Source organism: Neophocaena asiaeorientalis, unplaced genomic scaffold, assembly GCF_003031525.2.
Source record: "Neophocaena asiaeorientalis asiaeorientalis breed wild unplaced genomic scaffold, Neophocaena_asiaeorientalis_V1.1 scaffold82, whole genome shotgun sequence".
NCBI classification, from domain to species: domain Eukaryota; kingdom Metazoa; phylum Chordata; class Mammalia; order Artiodactyla; family Phocoenidae; genus Neophocaena; species Neophocaena asiaeorientalis.
Window position 1 is genome coordinate 2,620,933 of NW_020173068.1, and position 24,236 is coordinate 2,645,168.

Below are 24,236 nucleotides of genomic sequence, written 5' to 3' on the forward strand. Positions count from 1 at the left end.
GTAGCATGGGATGTATTTTAAACCTGGTAGTCTTTTTGCGGGGGGGGGCGGGGGGAGCATCACTTAGAATGGGAAATGTAAGCCAAGATTGAAAGAAGGTTCTGCAGTGAGCCATGTGGTTATCTAGGGGAGGAGACTTCCTGACAGGAAACAGCATGTGCAAAGGTCCTGAAAGTAGAATCATCCTCCTGTGTTGAAGAATTTGGGCTTTTGCTCTGAGTGAAATCGTTGCTATTGCAAAGTTTTGAAGGGAGAAGTGACATGATCTAACATGAGTTTTAATTTATTCTAGCATTTCGTTGAGAATAGACTGCAGAGGACACAGACAGAGGCAACTAGAGCATTTGAGGTCATGACATTCATTCAAAAAAACATAAAAGTGGGTTGCACCTGGAGAGTACCTAGTAGAGATAAGTGAAGGAGTTCAGATTCTGGATGCACGCCGAAGAGGAGGCAACAGGATTTCTTGATATGTAGGATTTGTGGTGGGAGAGAAAAGCTCCAGGGTTTTCAGACCTGAGCATCTGGAAGAAGAAAGGGGATTCAGGTGAGATATAGAGGGTGTAGTGGAAATTCAGTTCAGTTTTAGATGTGTTAACTGTGGGATGTTTATTTCTATCCAAAGAAGATGACGAGTGGATAGTTGGACATACAAGTCCAGAGTTCAGGGGAAAGGCCTAGACCAGAGAGGTAATAGGAGAATTATTGATACACAGATTGTAGAGGTTTTGCTATCTCCTGGCTCCTCTCAACCCTCTGATCCCTCTTTGCTCCTCCTCTCCTTTCATTTCTCCCTCCAACGTTCTTTCATACTTCCCATTTTTGTCTTAGCAGTTCAGCTTCCCTGACCTCACTCTTCTTCTCCAGACTTAAAAACCCAAATCACTTGATATTCTTGACACATCACAGGGCCTGCCCTGTAATAGCATGTGCCCTCCTTAGGTGGCATGATTGGTTAGAAACAGTGCTTAGTGGGTGGGTTTACCAGCTCACACTCTGCAAAGGTGAACCACAAATTTTCTCCCTGAGGAGTAGGGAAGAAATAGAAAAGAACACAGGATTTGCTTGTGGCGCCACAACAGCCTGCTCCTCTGGTTTATATCTCTGCAGTTAGACCCATGCCTGTTTAATAGGACATTTCAGAGAAGATGGAATGTGTTTACATTTCTCTGTACCTCCAGAAACTTGTTAGTCAGCGAGGCTGTGAAATCAACCTGAAAAACTTGCAACTGTAGTTAAATGATTGGCCCAGCAGTGACTTATGTCCCTTAAACTCATAATTCATTGTCCAAACATAGTCAACCACCCACAATTCTTTTTAAAACACGATTTTGGAGTTTACTGTTTCCTTGCTTGCCTCCATGGTTCCATCTCCCCATTCACTTGTAGGTTTTTCAAATGTATCAGCGTTCAGAACCACACATTTTATTTCCTTTTGAGCTATTTAGTCCAATTCAAAGGCTCTGCATGGGACAGTCATCTTATTTCGGTTCACATCTTTTATTGCAGTGAAATATACATAACATGAAATTTACCATTTTAACTATTTTGAAGGTTACAAAGTGGCACTATGTTCCTTCACAATGTTGTGAAGCCATCACCAGTATACGTTTCCAGAACTTTTTCAACATCTGTAGCAGAAACTCTGTATCCATTAAGCTAGAACTCCCCAGTTCTCCTTCCCTGCAGCCACTGGTAACCGGTATTCTACTTTTTCTCTGTGAATTTGCCTATTCTATGGACTTCCTATAAGTGGAATCATCTATTTTCCTTTTGAATCTAGCTTATTTCACTGAGCATATTTTTAATGTTCATATATGCTGTGGAAGGTGTCAGAATATCATTGTTTTTTAGGGCTGAAATATATTGAATATATTTCATACATATTTCATATATATTTATGTGTATATATACATCACATTTTGTTTATCCTTTCATCCATTAATGGAATTTTGGGTTGTTTATACTACCCCTTTTTATTGAAATATAGGTGCTGAAAAATATTATATACATTACAGGTGTACAATATAGTGAGTCACAATTTTTAAAGGTTATACTCCATTTATAGTTATTATAAAATATTGACTACCTTTCTGGTGTTGTACAGTATATCCTTGTAGCTTGTTTTATATATAATAATTTGTAACTCTGAATCACCTACACCTATATGGCCCCTCCCACCTTCCCTCTCCCTGCTGGTAACCACTAGTTTTTTCTCTATGTCTGTGAGTCTGTTTCTTTCTTGTTGTATTAACTAGTTTGTTGTATTCTTTAGATCCCACATATAAGTGATATCATACAGTATTTGTCTTTGTCTGACTTACGTCACTTAGCACAATGCCTTCCAAGTCCATCCATGTTGCTGCAAATTTTCATTCTTTCTTACAGCTGAGTTGTATTCCGTTTATATACACACACACACACCACATTTTCCTTATACATTCATCAGTTGATGAAATTTTGGGTTGTTTCTACTACCTTTTGTTATTGAGAATAATGGTACTATGAACATTGATGGACAATTGTATGCATGAACTTCTGCTTTTAATTATTTAGGGTATACACCTAAGAGTGGATTTATTGGATCACATAATAAATTCTAGGTTTAACTTAAGAAAATAACAAAGAGTTTAAAAAACTTTTTAAAAAACACTAGTGTTTCCACCGAGATTCTACCATTTTTGCACTCCTATCAGCAATGCACAAGAGTTTCACTTTCTCAACATTTTACCAACCCTTATTTTCACTTGTTTTGTTTTGTTTTGTTTTTGGTAACGGCCATCCTACAGGATATGTAGGGGTATCTCACTGTGGTTTTAATTTGCATTTTCCCAATTATTAGTAATGTTGAACATTGTTTCACATGCTTATTGACCATCTGTATATCTTCTTTAGAGAAACATCTATTCAATTCTTTTGTTCATTTTAAAATTGAGTTGTTATTTTGTTGCTGAATAGTAGGATTTCTTTAAGTATTCTTGATACATATCCCTTATGAGATATATGCTTTGCAAATGTTTTCTCTCATTCTGTAAATTGTCTTTTCACTCTCTTGAGAGTATCCTCTGATGCAGGAAAGTTTTAATCTTGATGAAGTCAAGATTAAAATTTCTAAAATATTCTTTTGCTGCCTTCGGTGTCATATCCAAGAAAGTATTGCCAAATTCAATGTCATGTTTCACCTGTGAGTTTTTCTCAGAATTTTATAATTTTAGCTCTTACATTTAGGTCTTTGATTATACACCATTTTTGTATATGGTGTAAGGTAATGATCAGCTTCATTCTTTTGCATGTGAATATCAAGTTTCCTCATATTCATGTATTGAAAACACTGTTCTTTGTCCATTGAATGATCTTGACACCCTTATTAAAAATCACTTGACTATATATGTGAGGATTTATTTCTAGGTTCTCTATTCATTGCCATTGGTCTATATATGTTTCTTAATGTGAGTACCACACTATTTTGATTATTGTAGCTTTGTATTAAGTTTTAAATCTGGAAATGTGACTCCACAAATTATGTGCTTCTTTTTCAAGATTGTTTGCTGAATTGAGGTTCCTTGAGATTTCATATGAAATTAGAATGGGGCATTCTAGTTCTGCAAAAAACAGTCTTTGAGATTTTAATAGGGATTGTATAGAATGTTGTCATTTCTTCAGGTAATATTGACATTTTAACAATATTAAGTCTCCCAATCCATAATAACAGGATGTTTTGTTCATTTATTAATGTCTTCTTTAAGTTCTTTCAGCAATGTTTTGTGCTTTTTGATGCACTAGTCTTTCATTTCCATGGTGAAATTTACTCCTAAGTATTTTACACTTTTTGTAGCTATTACAAATGAAATTGCTAGCTTAACTCCCTTTTTGGATTGTTTGTCACTAGTGTGTAGAAAAGCAACTGATTTTTGTGTGTTGACTTTATATCTCAAAAATTTGCTGGATTTATTTATTAACTCTAATGCTTTTAAATGTTGGAATCTTTAGAACTGCTACATAAAAATTCATGTCATGTACAAACAAGAGAGTTTTACTTTCCAATTTGAATGCCTTTTATATATTTTTCCTGCCTAATTGCTTTTGTTGGAACTTCCATTATTATGTTGACTAGAAGTGGCAAAAGTGGGCATCTTTGTTCTATTCCTGAGCTTAGGGGAAAAGCTTACAGAATTTCACCATCAACTAGGCTGTTAGCTGTGGGTTTTTCATATATGACTTCATTTATTGTACAATTTTCCATCTATTCCTAGTTTTTTGATTGTTTTTATCATGGAAAATGTTGACTTTTATTAAATGCTTGTTTTGCATCAGATGAGATGATCTTTTTTCCTCTTTATTCTATTAAAGTGGTAAAATGAATTGTTTGATTTTCATATATTGAACCATTTTCACAATAAATCCCAGTTGGTAATGGTGCATAATTCTTTTAATATGCTATTGAATTGGGTTTGATAACATTTTGTTGATGATTGTTGCATCAATAGTCATAAAAGATATTGGTCTGTATTTTCTTCTTATGCCTTTGTCTGGCTTTGGTGTCAGAATAATGCGGAGAATGAGTTTTAATAGGCTCTGAAAAAATTAAGAAGTCTTCCTTCCTCTTCACTTTTTTGGAAGTGTTTGAGGAGGAATAATGTTAGTTTTCTTCAAAACTTTGGGAGAATTCAGCAGTGAAGCCAAGTGGTCCTGGGTTTTCTTTCTTGGGAGCTTTTTGATTACTGATTGAATCTCATTGCTAGTTATAGGACTACTCTGATTTTATATTTCTTCATAATTCAGCCTTGGTGTAGTGTATTTCTAGAAATTGGCCCATTTTATCTAGGTTATCCAAGTTCTTGGTGTTTAATAATTCATAGTACTCCTTTATAATCATTTTTATCTCTGTAAAATTATTAGTATGTTCTTTTATTTCTGATTTTCGTTATTTGGGCCTTCTCTCTCTCTTTCTCCCCATTCTTTTTTTTCTTAGTCAATCTAGCTAAAATTTTGTCAATTGTATTAATCTTTTTGAAGAACCACTATTGTTTTTGCAGATTTTCTCTGCTTTTTTTTAAATTCACATTATATTTTTCTCTTCACTAATCTTGACTATTTCCTTTCCTTTCTAGCTTTGGGTTTTGGGTTTACTTTAATCTTCTTTCTCTAGCTTCTTATGGTGTATAGTAAAAGTACTGTTTTGTGATCTTTTCTTAAATGTCTGCATTTTCAGCCATAAATTTCCCTTTAGGGTTGCTTTCTGTGCATCTCACATGTTTTGGTGTTATGTGTTTATGTTTTCATTTTTCTCCAGGCATTCTAATATCCCTTTTGATTTCTTCTTTGACTACTTTTTTTTTTTTTTTTTTTTTTTGGGTAAGGCTCCAGACGCACAGGATCAGTGGCCATGGCTCACAGGCCCAGCCACTCCACCGCATGTGGGGTCTTCCCGAACCGGGGCATGAACCCGTGTCACCTGCATCGGCAGGCGGACACTCAACCACTGCGCCACCAGGGAAGCCCTGACCTACTGATTTTTTAAGAGAAGGTTGTTTGATTTCTATGTATTTGTGAATATTTTATTTCATCTTCTGTCATTGATCTAGTTTAATTTTACAAACTATTTGACCAGTGCACTGCTTGAATAGCCCTTCTTCAGCTTCCAATAAGTTGACTTGTCATTCATCCTGTGTGACAATGACACATACATAGAGTTTTCTTTTTTTTTTTTTAACATCTTTATTGGAGTACAATTGCTTTACGATGGTGTGTTAGTTTCTGCTTTACAACAAAATGAATCAGTTATATATATACATATGTTCCCGTATCTCTTCCCTCTTGCGTCTCCCTCCCTCCCACCCTCCCTATCGCACCCCTGCAGGCGGTCACAAAGCACCGAGCTGATCTCCCTGTGCTATGTGGCTGCTTCCCACTAGCTATCTACCTTAAGTTTGGTAGTGTATATATGTCCATGCCTCTCTCTCACTTTGTCACAGTTTACCCTTCCCCCTCCCCATATCTTCAAGTCCATTCTCTAGTAGGTCTGTGTCTTTATTCCTGTTTTACCCCTAGGTTCCTCATGACATTTTTCCCCTTAAATTCCATATATATGTGTTAGCATACAATATTTGTCTCTCACAATTTCAATTTTCTTAAATTTACCAAGGCTTGATTTGTGACACAAGATGTGATCTATCCTGGAGAATGCTCGATGAGCACTAGAGAAAAATGTGTAATCTGTTGTTTTGGGATGGAATGTCCTATATATATCAATTAAGTCCATTTTGTTTAATGTATCATTTAAAGCTTGTGTTCCCTTATTTACTTTCATTTTGGATGATCTGTCCATTGGTATCTTCTCATTTTGCTTATCTTACTGTGTTTGGGGTCTCCGTTTTGCAGGCTGCAGGTTCATAGTTCCCGTTCTTTTTTAGTGTCTGTCCCCAGTGGCTAAGGTTGGTTCAGTGGGTTGTGTAGGCTTCCTGGTGGAGGGGACTAGTACCTGTGCTCTGGGGGATGAGGCTGGGTCTTGTCTTTCTGATGGGCAGCTCCACGTCTGGTGGTGTGCTTTGGGGTGTCTGTGGACTTATTATGATTTGGGGCAGCCTCTTTCCTAATGGGTGGGGTTGTGTTCCTGTCTTGCTAGTTGTTTGGCATAGGATGTCCAGCACTGTAGCTTGCTGGTCGTTGAGTGAAGCTGGGTGCTGGTGTTGAGATGGAGGTCTCTGGGAGATTTTTGCCATTTGATATTATGTGGAGCTGGGAGGTCTCTTGTGGACCAGTGTCCTGAAGTTAGCTCTCACACCTCAGAGGCACAGCACTAACTCCTCTCTGGAAAACCAAGAGGCTTTCATCCACACAGCTCAGAAGAAAAGGGAGAACAAGTAGAATGAAAGAATTAGTAGAAGTAGAAAGAAAGAATGGAGGGAGGGTGGGAGGGAGGAAGGAAGGAAGGAGGGAAGGAAGGAAAAAAAGAAAGAAGAAAAAGTAAAATAAAATAAAGACAAAATATAATGAAGTTATTAAAATAAAAAATAATTATTAAGAGAAATAAACAGACGGATAGAACCCTGGGACAAATGGTGGAAGCAAAGCTATGAAGACAAAATCTCACACAGAAGCATACACATACACACTCACAAAAAGAGGAAAAGGGGAAAAATCATAAATCTTGCTCTCAAAGTTCACCTCCGTAAATTGGGATGATTCGTTGTCTATTCATCAGGTACAGATGCAGGTACATCAATTTGATTGTGGAGCTTTAATCTGCTGCTCCTGAGGATGCTGGGAGAGATTTCCCTTTCTCTTCTTAGTTCTCACAGCTCCCAAGGGCTCAGCTTTGGATTTAGCCCCGCCTCTGCGTGTAGGTCGCTCAGTGGCATCTGTTCTTCGCTCAAACAGGTCGGGGTTAAAGGAGCCGCTGATTCGGGGGCTCTGGCTCACTCAAGCCGAGGGTAGGGAGGGGCATGGAGTGTGGGGCGAGCCAGCAGCGGCAGAGGCCGGTGTGACATTGCACCAGCCTGAGGCGCGCCGTGCATTCTCCCGGGGGAGTTGTCCCTGGATCCCAGGACCATGTCAGTGGTGGGCTGCACAGGCTCCCCGGAAGAAGAGTGTGGTTAGTGACCTGTGCTTGCACACAGGCTTCTTGGTGGCGACAGCAGCAGCCTCAGCGTGTCATGCCTGTCTCTGGGGTCCGCACTTTTAGCCACAGCTCGAGCCCATCTCTGGAGCTCCTTTAAGCAGCGCTCTTAATCCCCTCTCCTCACGCACCAGGAAACAAAGAGGGTAGAAAAAGTCTCTTGCCTCTTCGGCAGGTCCAGACTTTTCCCCGGACTCCCTCCCGGCCAGCCGTGGCGCACTAACCCCCTGCAGGCTGTGTTCACGCCGCAATACCAGTCCTCTCCCTGCGCTCCGACCAAAGCCCGAGCCTCGGCTCCCAGCCCCGCCCACCCCGGCGGGTGAGCAGACAAGCCTCTCGGGCTGGTGAGTGCCAGTCGGCACTGATCCTCTGTGCGGGAATCTCTCTGCTTTGCCCCCCGCACCCCTGTTGCTGTGTTCTCCTCCGCGGCTCTGAAGCTTCCCCCTCCGCCACCCGCAATCTCCACCCACGAAGGGGCTTCCTAGTGTGTGGAAACCTTTCCTCCTTCACAGCTCCCTCCCATTGGTGCAGGTCCCGTCCCTATCCTTTTGTCTTTGTTTATTCTTTTTTCCTTTTCCCTACCCAGGTACATGGGGGGTGTCTTGCCTTTTGGGAGGTCTGAGGTCTTCTGCCAGCGTTCAGTAGGTGTTCTGTAGGTGTTGTTCCACCTGTAGATGTATTTCTGGTGTATCTGTGGGGAGGAAGGTGATCTCCGCGTCTACTCTTCCACCATCTTCCCGGAAGTCTTAGAGTTTTCTTATGGCAACTGGTTTCTGTGACTGTCAGGACAGATGTGTGTGGTAGACAGAAGATACCCCCTCAATATAGGAGGAGCAATCAAGATGGTGGACTAGGAAGATGTGAAGCTCAACTTCTCCCACAAATACATCAAAAATATATCTACATGTGGAATAATTCTCACAGAATATCTAATGAACACTGGCAGAAGAAGTTGACTTCTGAAAGTGCAAGAAATTCTCCATGTAACCGGATGGGACAAAAGAAAAAATAATGAAAATGAGACAGGAATCTGGATGTGACCCGTACCCCTTGGAGGGAGCTGTGAAAGAGGAAAGGTTCTGCACCCTGGTAAGTCCCCTCACCAGTGGGGAGATCAGGTAGGACAGGTGGGGAGCTTCAGAGCCTCAGAAGAGAATGTAACAACTGGTTTGCAGCAGCTAGAATGGAGAGAGACTGGCACAGATGGTCAGTGCCACAGCCCTGCACTCCCCATCCTGAGATGTTCACTTGCCCATGCAGTGGGTGGATGGGTGCTGAAGCTTGTGTTTCAGAGATCAGACCCTGGGAAAGGATTGGGGTGGTCTGTGTGGAAACAGTGTGAAGGGCCTGGAGCCTGGTGCAACCCCACCTGAGGGTGTATGCAGAGGAAGCATGGGCCACCTTAGAGGCCAGGCACCATTGTTTGGGGGATGTGTGAGGGGAGAAGCAGGACATGCCATTGCAGCCTTTTTCCTCAGGCATGCTTTCAGGTGGCAGGACACTGCCTACACAAGCTCCAGGAATTATTGTCAGTCACCACCACCAACCCTTTGCTTCAAGAGCAGTCACAAGGAGCAGTTACAATATGCCACTGCTGCCCCCTGGGGCTACAGGAGTGGTTGAGACCTGCCTCCACTACCATCACATGCTCCAAGGCACATGTGAGCCAACACTGCTGCCAAGAACCCCAGGACCAGGCACCAACCACTGCATCTGCATACCCCCTACCAAGGGGATAATGGCCAACACACACTGAGGAAAGTGTTGGCAGGCATCCATACTAAAAACAGCCCTCACATCAAAAATGTTAAACCCACACAAGCTACACAGGGACACTCCCACATATAAATAGTCTTCCAAGACCACAGTAGATAATTTTCTCTCCTAAATTCACAGAATAAGAAAAATATAAGTAAAATGAAGATGCAGAGGAGCCAATCCCAATTAAAAGACCAAGAGGATTCCCCTTAAAGAATAAACAATGAAACAGAGCTCTTTAGTCTAATAGACACAGATTTCAAAAAGGAGATAATGAAAATACTGAAGGAATTAAGAAAGGGTATCAACAGAAATGCAGAACACTGTAAAAAGGAACTAGAAACTATGAAGAGGAACCAAGAAAAAATAGAAAACTCATTTGCTGAGATCAAAAGTGAACTAAAGGCAATGAATAGCAGAATGAAGAATGCAGAAGAACAAATAAGTGATCTGGAAGATAGAATAATGGAAATCACCCAATCAGGACAGCAGACAGAAAAGCAAATGAAAAAGAAAATGATATAAGAGACCTATGGGATAATATAAAGCTTGCCACTCTACACATAATAGGGATTCCAGAAAGGAAAGAAAGAGAAAAGGGTATCAAAACTGTATTTGAAGAAATTATGGCTGAAGACTTCCCACACCTAAAGAAGGAAACAGATATCCAGGTACAGGCAGCACAGAGGGTCCCAAACAAGGTAAGCCCAAAGAGACCTACACTAAGATGTATTCTAATAAAAAATGGCAAAAGTTGATAAGGAGGAGATTCTAAAGGCAGCAAGAGAAAAACAAAGAGTTAATTACCAGGGAACCCCTATAAGGCTATCAGCAGATTTCTCTACAGACACTTTGCAAGCCAGAAGGAAGTAGCAAGATATAATCAAAGCCCTGAAAAGGAAAAATCTGCAACCTAGAATACCCTACCCAGCAAGATTGTCATTTAGAATAGGAGAGATAAAGAATTTCTCAGACAAGCAAAGTTAAAAGAAAATAGCAATACTAAACCTATTCTATAGGAAATATTGAAAGGTCTTCTCTAGAAAAGAACTAAGAATATATAGAAAGACAAAATCACAGTTAGAAAGCAAATCACTTAAATAAGCTAGTATGCAGATTTAAAAAATCAAAAAAAATATTTGAAAGTGATGATAACCACAATGAACAGCAAAAGAATGAACATAAAGATGTAAAAGAGGACATCAGAATCATACTGATAAAATGTGGGGGAGGAGAGTAAGAAAATGTACATTTGGTTTCATTTCATAGAATGTGTTTGAGCCTCTATGACTACCAGTCTAAGGCAAGTAGATATAGATGGGGTTAATATACTTGAAAAACGGGTAACCACAAATCAAAAACATACAATAGACTCACAAAAACCAGAAAGAAGAGAAATAAGTATAATACAAAAGAAAATCATCAAACCACAAAAAGAAAATGAAAGGGACAAAGAAGAAATACAAAAGCAATGGAAAAACAGGCTCAAAATGGCTATAAATACATAGCTATCAATAATGACGTTGGGGCTTCCCTGGTGGCACAGTGGCTGAGAGTCCGCCTGCCAAGGCAGGGGACACGGGTTCGTGCCCTGATCCGGGAAGATCCCACATGCCGCGGAACAGCTGGGTCCGTGAGCCATGGCCACTGAGCCTGCGCGTCCGGAGCCTGTGCTCTGCAACAGGAGAGGCCACAACAGTGAAAGGCCCACATACAGCAAAAAAAAAATTACGTTAAATATCAATGGAATGAAAGCTCCAATCAAAAGGTACAGAGTGGCAGATTGGATAAAAAAACAAGAGCCTACAATATGCTGCCTACAGGAGACCCAGTTTAGGGCAAAAGACACACATAGATTGAAAGTAAGGGGATGGAAAAAGATATTTCATGCAAAAAGAAATGGGAAGAAAGTGGGGGTCACAATACTCATATCAAACAAAATAGACTTTAAAACAAAGGCCCTAAAGATAAAGAAGGACACTATATAATGATAAAAGGCTCAACATAAGAAGAGGATTTTACACTAGTCAACATATATGCACATAATATAGGAGCAGCCAAGTACATAAAACAAATACTAACAGAAATAAAGGGAGAAATTGACAGGAATACAATAATTACATTTTAACACCCCACTCACATCAATGGACAGATATTCTAAACAGAATGTCCTAAATGATACAATAGAAGAGTTAGACTTCATTGATATTTTCAAGACTTTACATTAAAAAAAACAAACAGACTACACATTCTTTTCAAGTGCACATAAAACATTCTTTAAGAATGATCACATATTGGGACACAAAACAGACCTCAATGAATTTAAGAGTATAGAAATTATCTCAAACATCTTTTCTGTACACAACAGCATTCAACTAAAATCAACAGCAGAAAAAGAAGTGAAGAAAAAGATTACATGGAGACCCAATAACATGCTACTAAAAAACCAAGTGGTCAAGGACGAAATCAAAGAGGAAATTTAAAAAATACCTTGAGACAAATGACAATGAAAACACAACAATACAAAATCTATGGGATGCAACAAATGCAGTCCTTAGAGGGAAGTTCATAGCAATACAATTCATAGCCTTCATCAAAAAAACAAGAAAATTCTCAAATAAACAACATAGCCTACCACTTAGAAGAATTAGAAAAAAAGAACAAACAAAATGTAAAGCCAGCAGAAGGGAGGAAATAATAAATATCAGAGAGGAAATAAAATAAAGATTTAAAAAAGTAGAAAAAAATCAATAAAACCAAGAATTGGTTCTTTGAAACGGTAACAAGATTGACAAGCCTTTGGCCAGGCTCACCAAGAAGAAAAGAGAGAGATTCTGGGTAAACAAAATAAGAAACGAAAAAGGAGACATTACATCTGATACTGCAGAAATACAAAAAAACATAAGGGAATACTATGAACAATTATATGCCAACAAATTCGACAACATAGAAGACATGGACAAGTTTCTAGAAACATACAGCCCACCAATAATGAATCAAGAATAGATAATTTGAACAGACTGATCATGAGAGGTGAAGTAGAATCTGTAATAAAAAACTTCCTACAAACAAAAGTCCAGGACCAGATGGCTTCACAGGTGAACTCTACCAAACATACATAGAAGAACTTATACTGATCCTTCTCAAATTCTTCCAAAAAGTTGAAGAGGAGGGAACACTCCCAAAGACATTCTATGAAGCCACCATTACCCTGATATCACAACCACACAAAGACACCACCAAAAAAGAAAATTACAAGCCAATATCTTTGATGAATATAGATGCAAAAATTCTCAACAAAGCATTAGCAAACAAAATCCAACAACACATAAACAAGATCATACACCACGGACAAGTTGGATTCATCTCAAGTTCACAAGGATGTTTTGGCATACAGAAATAAATCAATATGACACACCCCAGAAACAATAGCACATGATCATCTCAATAGATGCAGAAAAAACGTTTCACAAAATTCAACATCAATTCATGATAAAAACTCTTGCTAAAGCGGGTATACAGGGAACAAAACTATTTATGACAAACGCACAGCTAAAATAATACTCAATGGTGGAAATATGAAAGACTTTCCACTAAAATCTGGAAAAAGACAAGGATGCCCACTCTCACCTCTTCTATTCAACATAGTATTGGAAGTCCCAGCTACAGAAATCAGACAAGAAAAAGAAATAAAAGGTATCTAAATTGGAAAGAAAGAGGTAAAATTGTCATTATATGAAGGTGGCATGATACTATATATAGAAAATCCTAGACTCCACACAAAAACTATTAGAAATGATCAACAAATGCCACAAGGTAGCAGGATACAAGATTAATATAGAGAAATTGGTTGCATTTCTTTACACTCACAATGTAATATCAGAAAGGGAATGTAAAAAAAACAATATCTTTAAAACTCACACCCCCCAAAATAAAATACTTAGGAATAATCCTGACTAAGGAGGTGAAAGACTTATACACTGAGAACTATAAAACATTAATAAAGGAAACTGAAGATTATTCAAAGAAAAGGAAAGATATCCCATGCTTTTGGGTTGGAAGAATTAATATTGTTAAAATGGTCATAATGCCCAAAGCAACCTACAGATTTAATTCAATCCCTATCAAATTACCCATGACATTTTCCCCAGAACTAGAACAAATACTCCTAAAATTTATATGGAACCACAAAAGACTCAGAATTGCCAAAGCAATCCTGAATAAAAAGAACAAAGCAGGAAGCGTAACCCTCCCAAACTTCAGACAATACTACAAAGCTACAGTACTCAAAACACCATGGTATTGGCACAAAAACAGACATATGGATCAATGGAAAAGAATAGAGAGCGCATAAATAAACCCACACACTTACAGTCAATTAATCTTTGACAAAAGAAGGAAGAATATATAATGGGAAAAAGACAGTCTCTTCAGCAAGCGGTGCTGGGAAATTTGGACAGCTGCATGTAAATTGATGAAATTAGAACATACCCTTTCACAATACAAAAAAATAAACTCAAAATGACTTAAAGACTTAAACATAAGTCATGACACCGTAAAACTCCTAGAAGAGATCATAGGCAAAACATTTTTTGACATAAATTGTACCAAAGTTTTCTTAGGTCAGTCTCCCAAGGCAATAGAAATAAAAACAAACAATGGGACCTAATCAAACTTACAAGATTTTGCATAGCAAAAGAAACCATAAACAAAACAAAAAAAAAACTACCTACTGATTGGGAGAAAATATTCACAAAGGATTTCGCCAACAAGGGCTTGCTTTCCAAAATATACAAACAGCTCATACAACTCAACAACATTTCTCCAAAGAATAAATACAAATGGCCAATAGGCACATGAAAAGATGCTTACTAATTATTAGAGAAATGCAAATCAAAACTAAAATTAGGTACCACCTCACATCAGTCAGAATGGTCACCCTTAAAGCTCTACAAATAACAAATGCTGCAGAGGATGTGGAGAAAAGAGAACTCTCCTATACTGTTGGCAGGAATGTAAGTTGGTACAGCCACTATGGAAAACAATATGGAGGTTCCTCAGAAAAATAAAAATAGAATTACCATATGATCCAGTGATCCCACTCATGGGCATATATCCAGACAAAACTCTTATCCAAAAAGATGCATGCACCCCTATGTTCATAGCAGCACTATTCACAATAACTAAGACATGGGAACAACCTAAAAGTCCATCGACAGATGAATGGATAAAGAAGATGTGGTAAATATATACAATGGGATACTACTCAGCCATAAAAAAGAATGAAATAATGTCATTTGCAGCAACATGGACACAACTAGATTTTATCATACTAAGTGAAGTAAGTCAGAAAGAGAAAAGAGAAACACCATATGATATTTATATGTGGAATCTAAAAGATGACACAGGGAATTCTCTGGTGGCCCAGTGGTTAGGACTCCACACTTCCACTTCAGGGGACCTGGGTTCGATCCCTGTTCGGGGAACTAGGATCCTGCAAGCTATGCCACAAAAAAAACCCCCCCCCCCAAAAAAAAAGATGAGACAAATGAACCTATCTACAAAACAGAAACAGACTTATGGACATAGAGAACAAACTTGTGGTTGCCAAGGAGGAGAGGGTAGGGGTAATGTAATCTATTATATATGGAATGGATAAACAACAAGGTCCTACTATATCGCACAGAGAACTATATTCAGTATGCTATGATAAGCCATAATGGAAAAGAATATATTAAAAAAAGAATGTATATATATATATATATATATAAATACACAAGAGTATATATAAATATATACAAGAGTATATATATGTGTAAATGAGTCAATTTTTGTACAGCAGAAATTACCAAAACACTGTAAATCAACAATACTTCAGTATAAAAAAGTTATAAATCAAGTAAAAAGAAAAAAGGAAGTAGCCCCCCAAAGAGATCTATGTCCTATACTCACCTGTGAATATTTTACTTTACTTGGAAAAAGAGATTTTGTAAAAGTGATTAAGTGAAGACCCTTGCTATGGGGAGAATATCCTAGATTATCATTGTGGGCCCAATATAATCTTATAAGAATGAGGCAGGAAAACCAAAGTTAGAGAAGTACAAGTGACAATGGAAGCAACATTAGAGTCATAAGAAGATGGAAACCATGAGAAAAGGAGTGTAGACAGTCTCAAAAATTTGGAGAGACAATGATCACAGCATCCAGAAGAAATGTAGCCCAACCAACTCCTTGATTTTAGTCCAGTAATACCACTTCTGGTCCTTTGACATCCAGAATTATAATAAAACTGTCACTTCAAGCCACTAAATTTTTGACAATTTATTACAGCAGCCTTAGGTAACTAATAAAACATGACTATGTCATTGGGAAAAAATGCTAGGGACTTGAAACAATATTTTACTTTCTTCTTAAACTAAATGTTCATTGTGTTGGGAGCTCTGCACATCACTGCCACTCAAGTATCCAGGTTGTTGGAGCCAACCTCATCATGAGAATGTGGATCTCTGGGGAAGATGGAAGTTGGTCCATAAAGCCTCTTGCAGTTAAATGAATAACCTACGAAATATATCCATCACTTCTCCTCACAACTCAGTGGTCTAAAGAAGCCATGTGGTCTCACCTAATGCAAAGGCCAGAAGTGCAGCACTCCAGGAGGCCACAAAGTGAACAGCCAGAAATATTTGGTGAAGTATGACACTTCCAATGAGGGCTCAAGTACTCAGACTCATTCTGTGCCACATCATTTAACCTCTCTGTGCCTCAATTCCTCTCTTGTATTAGGGTCTCACGTTATAGGTTCATTGTAAAGGTTGCATGCAATATACACGCAATGGGCTGAGTTCAAGGCTGGCTCATGGTGCGCTAAGTTAATGAAAACTGTTGTCGATAAATAACTGAGAAAACCTGCTGGATCACCTAAGGATGAATAAGTAACTGGATTGTGTTTCCCTCCAGGAGTGGCAGGTGAGGACGAGCTGCAGGTGATTCAGCCTGACAGGTCAGTTTCAGTTGCAGCAGGAGAGACGGCCACTCTGCGCTGCGACGTGACCTCCCTGCTCCCCGTGGGGCCCACTAACTGGTTCAGGGGCACAGGGCCACACCGACAGTTAATCTACAGTCTCAGAGGAGGCCTCTTATCTCGAGTAACAACTGTTGCAGATACTACAAGGAGAAACAACATGGACTTTTCCATCCGCATCAGTAACATCACGCCAGCAGACACCGGTATGTACTACTGTGTGAAGTTCAAGAAAGCAAGCCCTGACGTGGAGGTTAAGTCTGGACCAGGCACTCATCTCACTGTGAGTGGTGAGTATGGCCTGGGTCTCTTTTGTCCCCCTGGTCTGTGACAACAACTCAACAAGAATGCCCTCCATCCTTTGAGCAAAAAGAAAAAAAGGAAGGATCAAGTGCAGCTGTGGGTGTTTATATCATGATCTGATTTCACTGCCTTATACAGATCAGGGAAACTGAGGCCTGCAGAGGTTGTGCTACTTGCCAAAGGCCCCACAACTGGTAAAGCTGGGAAAAGTCTGGAACCCCAGTCTGCCTGGCTCCACAGCCCTTGCCTTTTCCATCCCGTCTAGCCCTTTGGTTCCAGGGATGAGGGAACTGAAGGTCTGAGCGACTTGCCCTGTTACAGCCCAGGTATCACCTCCTGCCTCCAGAGAGTGCTCCCCTCAATGTGGCTGAGTCTTCTCTTTATTCAGCACCTATTGAGCACCTACTGTGTACCAGGCCCTGCTCCAGATGTTGTGGAAGCAGCAGTGAACAAAGCAGACAAGGCTCTTCTCCTGTGGAACTTATGTTCTCTCCCCTTCCAAAGAGAAGTCTATCCAGGGCAGGGTTTCTTTATTTCCTCTTCAGAAACATCACACTGAGAAGAAATTCCTAGAGGCATAGGTTCAGTGTTTACTCTGATGGCCCAGGCTAGAGGAGATGCCCAGAGGTTGGGTGTTTCCTGGGGGTCTGTTGGGAAAACCCTCCTGTGATTCAGGGACTGACTCAAAGAGTCACTGAAGCCTCCCAGCAGAACTGGGTCATCTCAGAATGTCCCTCCCCAGAGAAGAGTTTCCCCATGTGGGTGACTTAGGGGCTGCCCCATTGAGGCAGCAAAGGCACTCATTAAGAGTTTTCTGACAAAGACCCTGGATCCTCTTCCTAACTCCTGAATCCTGGACTGTGACACAGGAGAGACCTTTTGACACTGTAGGCCCAACCCTCCATGTACAGATGGTGGCCAGAGGCCAAGAGGTGACTGGAACCCAGACCACAGTCCCATGGTCAGTGAGTGAGGGGATCCTTCCAGAACCCAATCTGATTCCAGGCCAGGCTCTTTCCTGTACCAGCATTGGAACTGGTTTCATGGAAGAGCCTGGTACATGGAAGTTAAAGAATAAAAGCTTCTTGAATTAACCATTGAACATGATGTTTTCATTGCTTTCCCATAGGGTCAGAAGGCTCCTCGCATTCAGGCCCTAAGTCCTGAGGCGACTGGAAACTTCTCCCTACTTTCAGCCACATGATCCCAAATCCCTCATTGCATATCAGCACCTAGAGCTGCGCATTGTTTCAACAGCTACTTAACATTCCGGGTATGGAGACAATCGTTTTCATTTTGCAGTCTCCTGTTGACGGATACTAAGGTGTTCCTAACCTCGGGCTATCGAAACAGCACTGCAGTGGATAACCTTTCCATGTGTCACTCTCCTCAAAGGGGAAACACCCACTGGAAGTAGCATTGCTAGATCAGAGAATATGTGTATTTTAATTTGTGTGATTATATTGCCAACTTTCCCTCCTAGTCATGGTAGCAAAGGAATCTTCCCAGAGCTCCAGGCATTAGCAGGCAAGGTGCCTTTATCCTGATTTTGCCGATATTACTAAACTTCCCAGATTGTCGGTTCCTTGCTCAGCCAATCACAGCTAGTAAGTGGCTCCACCGCCACTCCGATCTGCTGCCTCCCAGGAGGCTGCTCGTCCTCTTCCCCAGGCTGCCTGCCCAGAGGATTCCCTGGATGAGAAGCCTGTCAGATTCTGAATCTTCCTCATGGCATTTACTCCTTATAACCAGTGCTCTGAGGGTAGGACTGTCTGTTGTCCCTTTTACATATGAGGACACTGGGACTCAGAGAGAGGACATGATGTGTGAGCAGGTAGGGGAGCCAAGATTGAGCCCAAGTACCTAGACTCACGGCCCTGCTCTCTGCACACCCCACTGTGCTTGTCAAGTGTGGAGAAAACTCTAGGCTTGTCCTCTTAAAACCTTGTATTGTTCTGTTCTTTAGCAATAAGCATTTTAAAAGTCCTGTCTGGGAGGCAAGTCTAGCTTTACCACAGGTCACACAGATACTACAGTGTCTCACGATGCGCTGAGTGTTCCTAAAATGCAGGGCTCAGCACACTTAAAAGCACCAGGAGTTTTTCTCTCCGTTGTTGCGATCTTGCTTCTTCACTAGGCCTCATGGGGGAGCAGCTCCGGGAAGTGTAGCGTGGACAGCCCAGAGAGGGGCCAGTGCAGTCCCAGCAGCACCATGCACGCCCATTCCTGGCTCTGCAGGCCAAGGATGAGGAGGGGGAGGTGCTCCCTAGAGGGCGCTGGGGGCCCCGCGTGAGCGAGAGTTCATATTCTAGACTCAGGTGTCAGAGGCCCATGTCTTCCCTTGTTGCTACAGGGTCCCCAGGCCTGGGCACTCAGAGGCCACTCCTCCCTGTAGTTGCTTGAAGTCAAGAATCTCAGCGGGAAAAGGGGAGGGTGGTGGTCAGTGTGGGGGCTTGTGAAGGTGGGGTGCTTGCTCTGCTGATGGCCATGAAGGCTTGGAGGTGACAGGAAACACTTCTGGGACACAGTGGGTGGGGAGGGTGAGGAGACAGCCCCTCCATTTCTCTCAGCCTCAGTTTTCTCATCTGTAAAATGGTGATCATCATGGTCTCCTTTCAGGAGATTTGGAAGGATTTGAGGTGCTCTGTCTAAATCATCAGCACAGAGTAGGGGCCCCCCAAATCGAGGTGTTATTTCCAGGCTGTGACCCAGTTCCCTGTGCTGGGTCCCATTTCCTCACCTGTAGAAAGAGGATAATCACACAGCCTTTGCATTATGTCCTGAGGGTACAACGACCTGGTGACAGGACAGCCCCTCAGGGAGCGATGGTGCTGGCCTCCCAGACTGTGTGATCTTAACAAGTCTCAGTTCCCTCTAGTCCTCAGTTTCCCCATCTGTAAAAATGGTGGTAATCACGCTGCCTTTCAGGGGTCTGTGATGACTCGAGAGCAGCTGGGAAGGCCTGGATGGGGTGGACTGGGTATCACTGAGCTCAGTGCACAGCGGTTGAGAGCCTGGGCCGAGCCCCCCCGGCCTGGGCCTCCATCCCAGCTCTGCCCCGTTCCAGCTCTGGGACCTCTGACGAGTCCCTCCCCACACTGGGGCTTCGTATCCTCATCCGTCAGTGACAGCCCTGCCCTCACAGAGCATCTGCAGGAACTGAATGTGGGACGCATGTCTAGAGCTTAGAGCAGATCCTGGCATATGGTATGTGTTCCAACAACGTGAGCTCTGACGTGCTGGAGCCAGAGGACCTCGGATGGGTCGCTTTCTCTACAGGACTAAGTACAACTGGGGTTGGGGTGGAGCTGGGTTCCTTTTGACCTTGGCTGCTTATTAGAATCACCTGAGAGATGGTAAAAGCTCCCTAGACCCTGGTTCCACCCTAGCACTTCTGATTTAATTGGCCAGACGTGGGCCTGGGCAGCTGAGTCTGTTCACTCCTGCAGAGGGTGCTGGTGCCTTGCTAGGGCCGAGGAGCCCTGAGTCACGTGTTCTCTGAGGTCAGAGGGAAAGCTGCGGTTTTTCCAGGACAGAGGCGGGTCACCCGTGGTGCCTGTGTTGTACAAACAGCTCTCCTGGGTGTGAGTGCTTCAGAATAACCCGTGACGGTGACAGCTTTTAGGACGCCCAAGAAAGTCATTCGGAGTCGATTGGCAGGCACACACCCCACCTCCAACAGAGCTCACCTGGGCTGAGAGGTGCGTCCTCCCAACTCAGACCACCCTGTTCAGACCTGAGCTTCATCACTGGGGAAACCTTCCCATCTTTACACACGTGTGTGTGTAAACAGGCTCTAGAATGCCTGCAAATGCTCCCTGCTCAGCCTGGAGACCTCCTGCCTCAACACGCCATAGTGACACTGCCAAAATCTGTTCTTCCTCCTTTCAAAATGCTTACAGCTTCTGTAAAGAGCTGATCTGCAGGAAAATGCCTGTGATCTCTTGTGTGTTTTGAAAACCAATTCCCCAAACTTGTTTCTTGAGGGAATTATTTTTAAAAATGGGAACAGATTTATAATTTGGTGTTTCTACTAGTTTTTTCCTGTGGATTTTTGTCTGACAGCTGCATGGAGCACGATTTGAGGCTCTTCTTGGTGTTTCTGTTGTGCTTTTGTTTTGCCTTCTTACTGCCTAAAAAATAAATGCGTAGTTTGAGAACTAGAATGGCCAGATCTTATGATAACAGTCATGGGTGTTATTCATTTTTTACAAATTATGGGTGTTATTGATTAAGCACCTACTATATGTCAGGCTCCGTGTTTTACATATATCCTCGCTCATCTTACCAGGTGGTGCTTGTATCTACTTTGTCCAGAAACAGACACTGAGGATCGAGGATAACGAACAGTGACACTAAAATCGATCTGTCCTGCGTGCAGTGGGATGAGCTCTGACCTTTACTTGCTGGGTGCCCTTGTCCAGCTTCGTCCTCCCTGAGCCTCATCCCATATATGGAGTCACTCTTGGGCCTCCCTCACAGGGCTGGCAAGGGAATTAAAGAGCTGAGGGTGATGGAGAGATCAGGCCATATTTAGGCTCTGAAGAGACTCTGGACAAGTGGTAACTGATCAGAGTATCTTGTCCCTTTAGGGGTGTCCAGGATGCTGGTGTTTATACAATTTGACATTTTATGGTAACTCCTTGCAATGTCCTCAAACGTTTGATGAGTTTTAAGAAGCAAGTTAAGTATTTACAAATGCAAATATTTGTAACGTTTGCTGACTTTTACAGGAGGTGTTGAGTAACAATGAACAATTGGGAGACACCCTACAGGAACCTTCTAAAGAGAGAAACTACTGCACGTTTGATTTACCCATTTGTGTGTTTCTGGGTGCTTTATAGTCCTGTGCCTGTGTCTCTACAGATTTAATAACAGTTAAGAAATTAACCACCACTGGTTTCTCAGCACTCAGTGATCTTTCTTCTCAACCCAAAACTGAACCAAGAGAAGAACCCAGACTCAGAAAAACATCCCTTTGCTCCCTTCCTTTGAAATTCACAGATTGATACATTAGTCCTACAGAAATAGTCGTGGAAAGAATGAAAACTAAGCAGTAAATTCATAAACACCTGAAGGGACAGCTCTGGGTATAAATACAGTCCAGGTTAAAGAGGGATCTGTGTTTGTTTGTTTTGAGAATCATCTTGTGATTTACTCATAGCAAAAATGCTCCCACTGCCTGATTTAACCCTCACTGCATCCCAGGAAGGGTAATGCCTGCTGTCCCCTTTCACAGACGAGGAGCTGGGAGGTGCCATGGCCACAGATCGACGGGGAACCAGGTGAATGTCACCTGCCAGGTGAACAAGTTCTACCCCCAGCGCCTACAGCTGACCTGGTTGGAGAACGGAAATGTGTCCCGAATGGACATGGCCTCGACCCTCATAGAGAACAAGGACGGGACCTTTAACCGGACGAGCTCGCTCCTGGTGAACTCATCTGCCCACAGGGAGGCTGTGCTGCTCACCTGCCAGGTGGAGCATGACGGACAGCCGGCGGTCACCAAAAACCACACCCTGGAGGCCTCTGCTCCCCAGAAGAACCAGGATGCAGATAAACCTCTTGGTGAGGCCTCCACTCCAACTGACCCAGTTCTTTACCTTCTTTATTTAATATTAAAGGTAGTAATTCATGCTTATTATAGAACAATCTAGAAGTCAATAGGTGTAAAAGAGAATTTTAAAATAAGTTCCCTCCCCCAAATGCCACACCCCCAAGAGTGACCACTGGTAAGAGTTTGGCATATTCTTTATAGATCTCTTGACATAAATATCCATGAAAGAAAGTAGGAAGGAGGGAGATCATCTTGTTCATAGAGTCCTGCCTCTCGCTCTCTTCAACTAACAGTAATTATGTTCCTCATTTCCCTGTCCACCCACCCACCTCCCTCCTCCTTGTTCTTTCTAACCTCTGTTTAGTCTCTCTCCAGCCTAGACTTCTCCATCCGTATCAGTAACATCACCCCAGTAGACACCTGCACCTAATACTCTGTGAAATTTTGGAAGGGTAGCCCTGAGGACATGAAGTTTGAGTCTGAACCTGGCACCCAGGTGACCATGAGTGGTCACTGCACAGGGCTCCTTTGTCCTCTGATTTGGGACAATGGACTAGTAATGATCACAGTCACTCACTGAATATTTTCTAAATGCAGATCTCAGTTCAGCTGTGATCTCTTTTCCTGCTTCAGCAACCCAGAGGGTTTGGAGTTTAACAGAAGAGACTCAGGGAGAAATGGAGGGCGGGGGATGCTGTTGAAGATTTGTTGCCTTTAGTTCAGATGATTGGGCTAAACTAATAAAGGTGAATCTGAGTCCCTGAGGACAGGAACCACCAGCCTTTATAACAGATATGTGCTAATTAAAGACAGGTTCCCCTTCAGCTGGGCATCGTCCCAAGGACAGTCCCCCTTTCTATGAATAAAACATGTCTTATAGGCTGTCATGTAACATCAAGAGAGGGTCGAGTCACATCCAGGAGTCTTTCCTCCAGAAGACCTTTCAAAGTCCCACGTTCCTTCCAACATACCCGTGGTGTTGTCCTCAACTTCGGGGTCAGTGCCAGGTCACTGAGTGACCATGTCTCTGCCTGCTGGAAGAATAAAGAGAGGAAGGGGAGAACAAACAACTTCCCTTAAACGAGAGATATAGAGAATGGCAGCTGCCAGGTGGACACCCATCATGTGCCAACCACTGTGCTAAGTAGTTTCCTTTACTTTATCAATAGTTTCTCCAGCTACTGAGCACCTACTATAAGCCAGGCCCCTATGAATAGAGAAGTTGCACAATTGTGTTCACTTTAACTTACTCCTGTGTGCACAACCAGTTGTCAGTGGAGTCCACAATTGTGTGGTCATACGGTTAAGGACCTTGATTTTCTACAAAACTAATACCAGTGTACACTTAATATATAATCAGTATTAATCCCCTAATATCATTTAAAATGGAGTATAAATTCAAATTTTCCAAAATGTATTTTATTGCTGTTTTTGTGCACCAAAATTTTAATTCATCTGTAAGTTCTTGGCAAAAATTTTCCATGACTCCATCTGGGCCTTGAGAATCTATTTTTTTATTTGAAAAAGAATTTGAATTGTTTAAGACTATTCAGATTATTCATTTCATATAGTGTGAGCTGTGGTAGGTTCTGCTTTTTGAGGTATTTGTTCCATTGTCTCTAAGTTGTCAAATTTCTGCCTGTATAGTTTTTCGTAACATTCCCTAACTATCCTTTTGATGTCTGAAGGGTCTGTAGTGATGTCCTCTGTTTCCTTCCTGGAAACAGATGTCCTCTGTTTCATTCCTGATATTGGAAATGTGTCATTCATTTTTTCTTTGCAGTTGTACTAGAACTTTTTCAATTTTATTGGTCTTTTAAAAGAACCCACTCTTTTTTTTCCTTATTAGTCATCAATTTTATACACATCAGTGTATACATGCCAATGCCAATCACCCAATTCATCACACCACCACCCCAAACCCCCCTCCGCTTTCCCCCCTTGGTGTCCATACATTTGTTCTCTACATCTGTGTCTCA

The 24,236-nt window shown here is 41.7% G+C and overlaps 1 protein-coding gene across 1 annotated transcript in view; it reads left to right on the forward strand.

Annotated features, from left to right (window-relative positions):
• LOC112398470 (signal-regulatory protein beta-1) overlaps positions 1-24,236 on the forward strand; it is a 35,724-nt gene that overhangs the window by 2,016 nt on the left and 9,472 nt on the right. The window contains exons 3-4 of the mRNA XM_024743046.1: positions 16,334-16,720; positions 21,909-22,268. Coding sequence (XP_024598814.1) covers positions 16,334-16,720; positions 21,909-22,268 — 747 coding nt within the window. The remainder of the gene's footprint in view (positions 1-16,333; positions 16,721-21,908; positions 22,269-24,236) is intronic.